Below are 11,469 nucleotides of genomic sequence, written 5' to 3' on the forward strand. Positions count from 1 at the left end.
CCAAATTACAAAATTACACATTAGTTACCTTACTCTGTAAGCAGTCTATGTACAAGGTATAACAGCAATCCATGCTTTGGTTTAGTTTCCCTGGCAGTGACTGGCACTGTTTCCAAATGCTAACGTTTGAGCATTTGTGGCACGAATCCCATTCAAGTCATGGGACCGATATTAGCATTTTTCGCACATCAAATCATCTATAAGTGCCTTTGTTGAACTTCACAATCAGTTTTTGATACTTTTGAAAGATGTGAACATGATGTGTGAAAAATGCTAATATTGGTCCCATGACTTGAATGGGATTTTTTGCCTGGCTACCCAGACTCGCTACGAAACCCTACACAAATGCTACGCCACGCCCACAGATGTCAATTTCTTCTCCGCAATGAGTCTGGATCTGAGTACCTCCCTGACCCTTCATCGAATGTGAACACATTCGTCTGTCTGATTGGTCCAGAAACCGGTGGGTTGGGCCAGATCCAGAACACACGTGGGTAAATCGTCTGTTTGAAAATCTGTAATTGGCTTTGATACTCTGATTGGTTATAGATGATCCAAACGCTGATTACTTTGTTTTGTACAACGCCACTTGTGCCCCTCGTCACCACAAACCATTTTAGTCTCAGACTAAAGTATGCAGCGAACAACAGCAGCGGAAGATTTTAGTGTGAGTCGTCAGGCTATGGGATTTGTGCCACAAATGCTAAAACGTTAGCATTTGGAAACAGTGCCAGGGAAACTAAACCAAAGCATGGATTGCTGTCATGTCTTGTCCAAAAACTGCTTGCAGTGTATGGAAACCAATATGCAATTTTGTAATTTGCGTGAAATGTCCCTTTAACATGACCAAAGACATAAATTCCGTATGTACAGCTTACCAGGTGAGGGTAATAAACAGAAACCTAAACCTGCAAAAAGAAGCTGTACGAAAGCTTGCATTCTCCACTCAACACATGGTCACATAGTTTTGTAGTCCGAGAATTGCGGTCACCCAGTGCCTTAAAGACCACCGAGCCACGTTTTGGAGATTCCTCTGTCTGTCCCTGGTTGTATTCTCCTGATATACCATGGTCAGTCAGTGAGTTACAGGTCCATTCTGTGTTCTGGCTGTGAGCAGAAACCACACTCCCTATGTACTGCAGGGTTGTCCTTCCCTTAATAGAAACCCTTAGGTGGTCAGATGAATCAGGACAAGGGGGGGAAAAAATAACACGCAGAAGTTATGAGGAATGAAAGGAAGAAATATTTTGGAGAAGGACAATGCATTGACAGATGTTGTCTATCACAGGGCAGATGCTTCAGGCGATAATAGACTTAGTGTTTATGGTGTAATATTGATCGTTATAGCTCTTTTGCAAAGGAATATTTTTGACAGTAACATACCCAAAACCTTATTATACTAATAGGTGGGCAAGTCCTTCAGTGTCCTAAAGAAATCTTGTTTTTGTTCATTTTCTGTTCATTTATTTAGATTAGATTACATTGGACTAGGAAAAAAAATTTAAAAAAAATAAATCTAAACTCTTAATAAGATTATATATGAAACCCCACAGTAAAGCAGTAGAGACTGTGGTGGCCCCAGTATAGGCCCTGACCTTGAGGCACCGCTTCAGTGACGGATGTCTGAAATACAATGGTGCAGATTTCCACTGGCTCTCCTTTGGAAAACCTCTGTACCATATCAGGTATAATTTGACTGGAAGTAAAAACAAAATGTAAAACACAGCTTGTTGCCAGAGACCTTAACATTTCTTAGCCTATATGAGCCTCTGTAAGTCTCTCAGTTCCTAAGTTTCCAACATAAAATATTTAGCATGTGGATGATATGTGACTAATGGTATATGTCTTTTCTGCCCGTGTCCCAGGTGTCTTTCCGGCTGGAGTTTGAGTTGAGTCACTCTGTCTTCCTGGACCATGTGAGGGTTGTCCTGCAGGCTGCCAGGTGATTGGCATACAGTGCATATATGAATATATTCATAGACATACAGGTAACTGCAAAAATGAAGGAAACACCAACATAAAGCGTCTTAATAGGGCGTTGGGCCACCACAAGCTGCCAGAACAGCTTCAATGCGCCTTGGCATAGATTCTACAATTGTCTGGAACTCTATTGGAGGGATAGGACACTATTCTTCCATGAGAAATTCCGTAATTTGGTGTTTTGTTGATGGTGGTGGAAAACGCTGTCTCAGACGCCACTCCAGAATCTCCCATAAGTGTTCAATTCGGTTGAGATCTGGTGACACACACACTTTAAACCCCTCTATGCTCATTTGAGACCCCTCTTTCAAAGTCTTCTTCAAGCCACGGTAGCCAAGGTAATGGCAACTGCATTTTTATGACACTAAGCATGATGGGATGTTAATTGCTTAATTAACTCAGGAACCACACCTGTGTGGAAGCACCTGCTTTCAATATACTTTGTATCATTTACTCAAGTGTTTCCTTCATGTTGGCAGTCACCTGTATATGTTCATATTAACCATTGGCCTTGTATGCTCAGATACCACACTTTTCAACTTGTCCTGCCAATCACCACATTCCATTTCAGCCCCTACCCACTAGGCAGAGACATCAGTTCAACATCTAGTTTTGATGGTTGAGTTGTGAATTCAACGTGAAATCAACAAAAATTGTCACCATGTTATTTGATTCAGCTTAAAAGTTGGATGAATAAATGATGAAATTCACTTACGTTGATGATTTTTTCAAATCCAATCCATTTTCCACGTTGATTCAATGTCATCACATAGACTTTTTTTGAATGTCGTGGAAACAACGTTGATTCAGCCAGTTTTTGCCCATTGGGTAGCTATTACCACCAGGTAATCATCCGTTACGGACTAATGGAACCGGACCTGCTATGTTTCCACAATCACCTCCTCCTAAACAAATCATGTATGTACTGTACCCAATAGGGTTGAGGTCAATTCCATTTCAAGCCAGTCAATTCAGGAAGTAAACTGAAATAAATGAACTTGACCCTAACCCTGGTGTCAAACACAAACAGGGTGCAGGTGAATTATTTCATGTTGATTTGTGCTCTACAGCGATGGGGAGGAGATGAGCCCAGAGGACAACATCAACAACATATTTCATCCTCTGAAGTACGAGGCAGACCTCCTGTTCACAAGGTGGGTTTCAATGAGCTGCTGAATTTAGATGATTCCACACATAAGGAGTCATTTAAAGTGTGTGGGGGGGGGGGATATTTTGTATCATCCATCCCTTTTCTCTCCACCTCAGGGACTCCAAGCCTCCTCGTTTTGAGATCAACTCAGACCACTACCGGAACAAACCCGGCAGCAGTGGTCCAATGTTTAACCTTACTTATCACGTGAGTTTCTCTCAATCGCTACCTTAACAAGACCCGACCTGCAATCATTTGTCCAAGTTATACATATGGCCGATCTACATTATAAGTATAAATACTAAATACTGACTATAATCTGTAGACTATACATTTTTTTACATTCTCTTCAGTATCTTTATATTTATTATCTTCTCAACGTACAGATACAGAATCTGGGCTTCTTCCCAGTGACAGACTTGCAGTTCGCTGTTGACGTGTTTGCTGTTACAAAGAGTGGTAACCATCTCTTCCAGATTGCCAATATCGACACTGACCAGGTGAGAGGATAAGTTATTATTCAATGTTATAACCTTGCATTGTCAATATACATTAATCTACTGTATACAGTTGCGACCAAATATATTGGCACCCTTGCACCTTTCGTAGATATTCCCTATTTCTTCTCAAATAAGTTGACATTTCAAACAAAATTGTGGTCACCACTTGGTTGCACAACCTTTGGCCAAGATAACTGCAGACAAACGCTTCTTGTAGCCATCAATGAGTTTGCTGCACCTTTCTTCGGGCTATTTGGCCCACTTTTTAGCAGCAAACTGCTCTAATTCTTCAATGTTTGATGGGTGCCCTCGCGCCAACTGCTGTTTTCAGCTCTCGCCATAGGGTTTGGATGGGATTCCGATCTGGACTCTTCGCTGGCCACTTAAGAACAAATTCTTATTTTCAATGACGGCCTAGGAACAGTGGGTTAACTGCCTGTTCAGGGGCAGAACGACAGATAAAATAAAGTGTTGCCAGAACTCCATAGAAAGCAGAAACCTAGGTATAACCCTAGAGGAATCAGGCTCTGAGGGGTGGCCAGTCCTCTTCTAACTATACCGGACTGTACCCTGTGTCTGTGTGTAGCTACCGGATGACAGATTAAAACTCTCTCTCCTCACCAGGCGGTTAGCTCTAACTGTGTCCTCCCACATCACATGACTCCAAACCTTGTTTTCCCTGAAGATCTCTCACACGTCCCACAGCTGGTAAGTATTGGTTATCTGCCTATGTGTCTAGTGTGGTTGTGTATGTACTGAAGTACTACCCAGATGGCAAAACTGGTGCTGTCATTTCAACCAGAAACTGGTTGGAATAACATTACTAAGATATAATTCCGACCAGAAACTGGTTGGAATAACATTAATATGTCATTTCAAACAAAAACTGGTTGGAATAACATTAGTATTACATCATTTCAGCCAGGAATTGGTTGGAATAACATTACTATGATCTCATTTCAACCAGAAACTGGTTGGAATGTAATTATTATGATGTCATTTCAACCAGGAACTGGTTGGAATAAAAATTTATATTATATAATTTCAACCAGAAACTGGTTGGAATAAAATGACTGTGATGTCATTTCAGCCGGTTTTGCAACTGGTTATGGAGTTTTCAGCATATGGGCTATTAGGACAGTATCATGTTGATGAGAATCCTTGTTATGTGTTGTGCAGAATCACTCCAACAGCATGATGTTGCCAATGCAGTGCAGACTCAACCTGCCTGCGTACAGGGAGGTCAGAGTGACAGTCAGGGGGCGCCTGCACCTCCAAGCTCTCTTTGCTGTGAGTTTGACATTACTTCTGCACTCCGCTGACATTCAGTACGCCTATTCCACTCTTTCTCGATAACTCTTTCAAACTTTGACCATTTTAGAGGATATGTGTTGGCTTAATAGCATCCACGTTTCAAGTTTTAATGTCACGTGCACAAGTACAGTGAAATGCCTTTCTTGCTCGTTCTAATGTACAATATAATAATCTATATGAATGTAGTACTAAAAATAACATGAGGCAGAACAAAAACAACAACTAAAAATAACACAAGAAACACACAAGAAATAAGAACTAAGAAGAACACGAGAAGTTAGAATCTATTTACAGGGTCAATTCCAATAGCATATTTACATTGCACAGAGATACTGGAGTGATAGAGGCAGATACAGTTGAAGTCGGAAGTTTACATGCACTTAGGTTGGAGTCATTAAAACTAGTTTTTCTACCACTCCACAAATTTCTTGTTAACAAACTATAGTTTGGCAAGTCGGTTAGGACATCTACTTTATGCATGACACAAGTAATTTTTCCAACAATTGTTTACAGACAGGTTATTTCACATATAATTAATTCACTGTATAACAATTCCAGTGGGTCAGAAGTTTACATACACTAAGTTAACTGTGCCTTTAAACAGCTTGGAAAATTCCAGAAAATTATGTCATGGCTTTATAAGCTTTTGATAGGCTAATTGACATCATTTGAGTCAATTGGAGATGTACCTGTGGATGTATTTCAAGGGCTACCTTCAAACTCAGTGCCTCTTTGCTTGACATCATGGCGAAATCAAAAGAAATCAGCCAAGACCTCAGAAAGTCTGGTTCATCCTTGGGAGCAATTTCCAAACGCCTGAAGGTACCACCTTCATCTGTACAAACAACAGTACGCAAGTATAAACAACATGGGACCACACAGCTGTCATACCACTCAGGAAGGAGATGCATTCTGTCTCCTAGAGATGAACGTACTTTGGTGCGAAAAGTGCAAATCAATCCCAGAACAGCAAAGGACCTTGTGAAGATGCTGGAGGAAAGAGGTACAAAAGTATCTATATCCACAGTAAAATTAGTCCTATATCGACATAATCTGAAAGGCCGCTCAGCAAGGAAGAAGCCACTGCTCCATAACCGCCATAAAAAAAGCAAGACTACGGTTTGCAACTGCACATGGGGACAATGATCTTACTTTTTGTAGAAATGTCCTCTGGTCTGATGAAACAAAAATAGAACTGTTTGGCCATAATGACCATTGTTATGTTTGGAGGAAAAAGGGGGAGGCTTGCAAGCCGATGAACACCATCCCAACCGTGAAGCACGGGGGTGGCAGCATCATGTTGTGGGGGTGCTTTGCTGCAGGAGAGACTGGTGCACTTCGCAAAATAGATGTCATCATGAGGAAGGAAAAATATGTGGATATATATTGAAGCAATATCTCAAGACATCAGTCAGGAAGTTAAAGCTTGGTCGCAACAACGTCAAGGTATTGGAGTGCCCATCACAAAGCCCTGACCTCAATCATATAGAGAATTTGTGGGCAGAACTGAAAAAGCATGTGCGAGCAAGGAGGCCTACAAACCTGACTCAGGTTGGTGTCAGCTCTGTCAGGAGGAATGGGCCAAAATTCACCCAATTTATTGTGGGAAGCTTGTGGAAGGCTACCTGAAACGTTTGATTGAAGTTAAACAATTTAAAGGCAATGCTACCAAATACTAAATGAGTGTATGTAAACTTCTGACCCACTGGGAATGTGATGAAAAAAAATAAACCTGAAATAAATCATTATCTCTACTATTATTCTGACATTTCTCATTCTTAAAATAAAGTGGTGATCCTAATTGACCTAAAACAGGGAATATTTACTTGGATTAAATGTGAGAAAAAAATAAATATTTGAAATGTATTTGGCCAAGGTGTATGTAAACTTCCGGCTTCAAATGTGTGTAGGGGTAAGGTGACTAGGCACCAGGATGTATGATAAACAGAGTAGCAACAGTGTAAATTAAGATGTATGCGAGTGTGTGTGCTTGTGTATAGTCAGTATAAATGTGCGTGCATGTTATGTGTGTGTTGGAGTGTCAGTGTGCGTGAGTGTGTAGAGTCCTGTGAGTGTGCATAGAGACAGTACAAAAAAAATATATAAATACAAGGGTCAACTCAGATAGTCCATGTAGCCATTTTGTTAGCTATTTAGCAGTCTTATGGCTTGGTGATAGAAGCTATTCAGGAGCCTTTAAGTGTCAGACTGTTGCTCCAGCACCGCTTAACATTCGGGTGTTTAGCCTTCACAACTGTGCACGTGTGTGTGGACCATTTTAAGTCCCGATCTGGTCCCGAGGCAAAAGTTTTGAATCGCCCCTTTAATGTAAAGAACGTTCAATTCCTTATTGTTCTTTAATGTCACTTGTTGAGTTATTTGTTCATTGCAATTATAGTTATTTTCTCGTTAAACTCTTCCCTGATAGGTGAAGTTTAAAACTCTGGAGTTGGTGACAGCAGCCTCCATAGAACTGAGTCCGTCCAGTCCCGTGTTCCTGCATGAGGAGAGGCCAACACGGCACGTAAGACCCAGCAGCGTCCAACTCACACTTCATATGCTTCATAACACTTTGTAACACTTCATAACAGCCTGAAGGAATGGGCTGGTTTGAGTGTACTTAATGAAGTGTACATAGTCCCTCTGTTGAACGCCCACATTTGTTTGGTTTGCCAGTGCAGTGGGGCCTAAGAACTAGGAGGACCAGGAGAATGTGGTGATAGTTGCTCAGATATATGTGGTTATGGTTCCACCTTCTGGCAGAAAGTGATACTGATTACTTTGCTGTTGTAGATGCCTTTCATTTGTTTTGTTACGATTTCACTACACTTCAAACCCAAACTTGATAACTTGAACAGGCACAGTCATTTCCAAGGTTTATTTCAATCACTCGGTTGTGGTCAGTTTGTTATTTTTATTAGACGCTAAACACACCAAATAATAATACATTAATTCAACTTCTATAGCGCTTTGAATAACCGAAATAAGGCCCGGATTCAATTTGATTGCGTTTTGTTGGCTATGTGCCATTTAAAGGTAATGGCCGAGAGCACAACGTGACTGGTTGAATCGTGGCCTAAACCTAAAAGGGCAAAAAACAAGAAACGAACTAGCAATATATCATGAGCAATGAGTAGCCAAGCTAGGCCAAATCTTTTGAGTGCATCTTCCAAATGATGGCGCGACGGTCATGAGATGTTCAAAAAGGTTATGGATTGAGCCGAGGGAGTTGGTCAGGGAGATTGGTGATGGAGTGTGCTGGTATGACCTATACACATTATATGTTCATGTAAATCCACATTTTAGACCACCAGTCATAGAGAATGAAAAACATTTCAGACCTTATTAAATGTATGTTTGTTGACCATTTACTCGCCGCAAAGTCCAGCCTAACCAGATCCCCCATACATGCCTGAGTCCAGTGTCATTTCCCCTCTAGATAATCCTGGAGATGAGAAAGGAGGAAGATTACAAAATTCCCATCTGGATTATAGTAGGGAGCACACTGGGTGGTCTGCTGCTGCTAGCCTTGCTCATCCTGGCTCTATGGAAGGTAGGAATGAATCAATGTCATCCTGCATAAATCTTCATTATAATAAAGCAATAAGGCACGAGGGGGTGTGGTATATGACTAATAAACCACGGCTAAGGGCTGTTCTTATGCACAACATAACACAGAGTGCCTGGATACAGACCTTAACAGTGGTATGTATAGTGGTCATATACCACAAACCCCTGAGGTGCCTTATTGCTATTATAAACTGGTAACCAACGTAGAACAGTAAAAATATTTGTGGGGTCATACCCGTGGTATACGATCTGACATACCATGGCTTTCAGCCAATCAGCATCCAGGTGCCAAACTACCTGGTTTATAATCAATGACCTGGTGTATAATCAAGGATAACTCAGCCTTTCTACCAGTATGTTGGTCCCTGTAGACACCTGGTGAAGGGTTTTGGTTTCACTCTTTCCCCTCTCTGTTTCTGCCTTCCCAGCTGGGCTTCTTCAACAGGCAGAAACAGAGGGAGGAAGAGGAGGAGCAAGTAGCCAACGGGAAGATGCCAGAGGAGCGATAACCATGGCAACAGTGCAGACCCGCATCAGCCCCATCACTCAGGGACCCCCAGCACACCCCCAGACAAGACTGTGGGCGTGACCTCGGTGTCCGTATTCCCCTTGGCTGAACAGCACCCGTCTTGCACTGCCGAGCCTTCTTACTCGCTGTCTTAAAACCCGACAGAAGCTCCCGGCCCACCTGTCTCTCTCTCTTATGACTGAGGAACTTCAACAGACTGACACCATCTGGACAAGTCAGCCTTTATGACCTATCATCATCATCATCACCACAAAGCCAAATGACAATCTTTCACCAGACCAATGACCACAGAATATTTTTCTAAGAAAGTGTGCCTGAATATAATAGAGTGAATGGAATAAGCCCATCATTAATATACAGCACAAGGCCAAAGAAAACCAGGCAGCCTGTTCAGAACACAAGATTACCTATAATGGCTGATGATTTTTTGGGCTTTTGCTATGGCGTTTCTCAAATATGCAACAGCAACGACCTACTCATTTATTTTGGAAGAGAACATGACGCAACTGAAATATTATATTTGCAAATGCCATATTCTATAGCTGATGCACTTTTGTCGTATAACGATAAACTTGAATTGTGTACATATCCAACTGTGCCTTCACAACTGAATTAAGTTGTCGATGACTGTTAAAGTGGCATTACTATTAATACAACTACATTATATTAACTTAAGGCTATTGTGCAACAACGTTGTCAGATCTATGTACACCAATACGAGGCTGCTTTGCACCGTGGCGTACAACCTGTGGATTTATATATGAACACAGATGACCTGGGGTCCTAGAAAGGATCTCAAGGAAGATGCAATGATGGCCATGTAGAAATCATTAAAGCATGCCAAGTGGTTTATAAAGAGTTCATGAGTTTTCTATGTGTAATTAAATCTGTATACTGTAACCACGGAGTGAATTGGTCAGCTTCCACATGCAATGAAACATGTGTGGTATATCGGTGGAATCATCTGTTTTAGAGAAGATTTAAGCCCAGAGTTGTTCTGACTCAATCCAGAGGCCATCTGGTATGCAGGTCATTGCATGTGACATCAGACAAATTTTTGGCACTATCCACTTGGATTTCTGACAAAATTGCCACGTAAAATTTTCCCTCCGGAGACTGGAGAGTACCAATGTCAATACATTTGGTTGTGTACTCACTTATAAGCAGTTTTGGTGTCATATTAAAAGGGAGATACTTACTACACCTTTGATAATTATACCTGAAGAAATATTAATTGCACACAGGTAGAAAAAGAAAGTATAAGAAATATTAATATCAAGGCAAAAACGTATCACTTTACACATGGAGTGATATAGAAATCGTTCCAGTCCCACAACTTCTGACAGAAATAGTTTCACTTCGACTTTTGATAGCTGTCTTTGATTAAATACATTAAATAAATTGCATTAGCTTGAAAGGGGAATGACAAAACCAATGAGCTAACGGGAAACACTGAGCTTTAATATGACACCAACTTTGTACATATGCAATATCGTTCATGTCTTCAACGCATTAGTCTTTCCAAAAAACATGTAAACTGCTGAAGAAAAAAAAACTGGGTTAAACTGTCTTTGGGTTCATTTGCAACCATTACCCCAAATACAAAATATTAAAATAGAAATACCTGATATACAGTACCAGTCAAAAGTTTGGACAGACCCCTACTCATTCATTGGTTTTCTTTATTTGTACTATTTTCTACATTGTAGAATAATAGTGAAGACAACAAAACTATGAAATAACACATTGAATCATGTAGTAAAGTGCTATACAAATCAAAATATATTTTATAAAGTAGCCACCCTTTGCCTTAACAGCTTTTCACACATTCTCTCAACCAGCTTCATGAGGTAGACACCTGGAATGCATTAAGCTCATTAGTTACCCTTCTCAGAAATAGTTCAAGTAACAGACACATCAACATCAACTGTTCAGAGGAGACTGCGTGAATCAGGCCTTCATGGTCAAATTGCTGCAAAGAAACCACTAATAAAGGACACCAATAAGAAGAGACTTGCTTGGGCCAAGAACCATGAGCAATGGACATTAGACCAGTGGAAATCTGTCCTTTGGTCTGACGAGTCCAATGTTGAGATTTTTGGTTCCAACCTCCGTGTCTTTGTGAGATGCGGAGTAGGCGAACAGATGATCTCTGCATGTGTGGTTCCCACCGTGAAGCATGGTGGTGGTGATAGTTTGGGGGTGCTTTGCTGGTGACATTGTCAGTGATTAATTTAGAATTCAAGGCACACTTAACCAGCATGGCTACCACAGCATTCTGCAGCGATACACTATCCCATCTGATTTGAGCTTAGTGGAACTATCAGTTGTTTTTTTAGCAGGACAATGACCCAACACACCTCCAGGCTGTGTAAGGGCTATTTGACCAAGGAGAGTGAAAGAGCGCTGCATCAGATGACCTGGCC

The 11,469-nt window shown here is 41.0% G+C and overlaps 1 protein-coding gene across 2 annotated transcripts in view; it reads left to right on the top strand.

The window, feature by feature from the left end:
• The window catches only part of LOC139368651 (integrin, alpha 11b), a 91,041-nt gene extending 81,142 nt beyond the window's left edge, over window positions 1-9,899 (top strand). For both annotated transcript variants that reach the window (XM_071107814.1, XM_071107822.1), the window contains 9 exons: window positions 1,866-1,942; window positions 3,051-3,134; window positions 3,247-3,337; window positions 3,517-3,630; window positions 4,255-4,338; window positions 4,810-4,920; window positions 7,373-7,468; window positions 8,384-8,497; window positions 8,943-9,899. In XM_071107814.1, coding sequence (XP_070963915.1) covers window positions 1,866-1,942; window positions 3,051-3,134; window positions 3,247-3,337; window positions 3,517-3,630; window positions 4,255-4,338; window positions 4,810-4,920; window positions 7,373-7,468; window positions 8,384-8,497; window positions 8,943-9,023 — 852 coding nt within the window. In that variant the 3' untranslated portion in view covers window positions 9,024-9,899. The remainder of the gene's footprint in view (window positions 1-1,865; window positions 1,943-3,050; window positions 3,135-3,246; window positions 3,338-3,516; window positions 3,631-4,254; window positions 4,339-4,809; window positions 4,921-7,372; window positions 7,469-8,383; window positions 8,498-8,942) is intronic.
• The last annotated feature ends 1,570 nt before the right edge of the window (window positions 9,900-11,469 follow it).

This window comes from Oncorhynchus clarkii, chromosome 2 (assembly GCF_045791955.1).
Source record: "Oncorhynchus clarkii lewisi isolate Uvic-CL-2024 chromosome 2, UVic_Ocla_1.0, whole genome shotgun sequence".
NCBI classification, from domain to species: domain Eukaryota; kingdom Metazoa; phylum Chordata; class Actinopteri; order Salmoniformes; family Salmonidae; genus Oncorhynchus; species Oncorhynchus clarkii.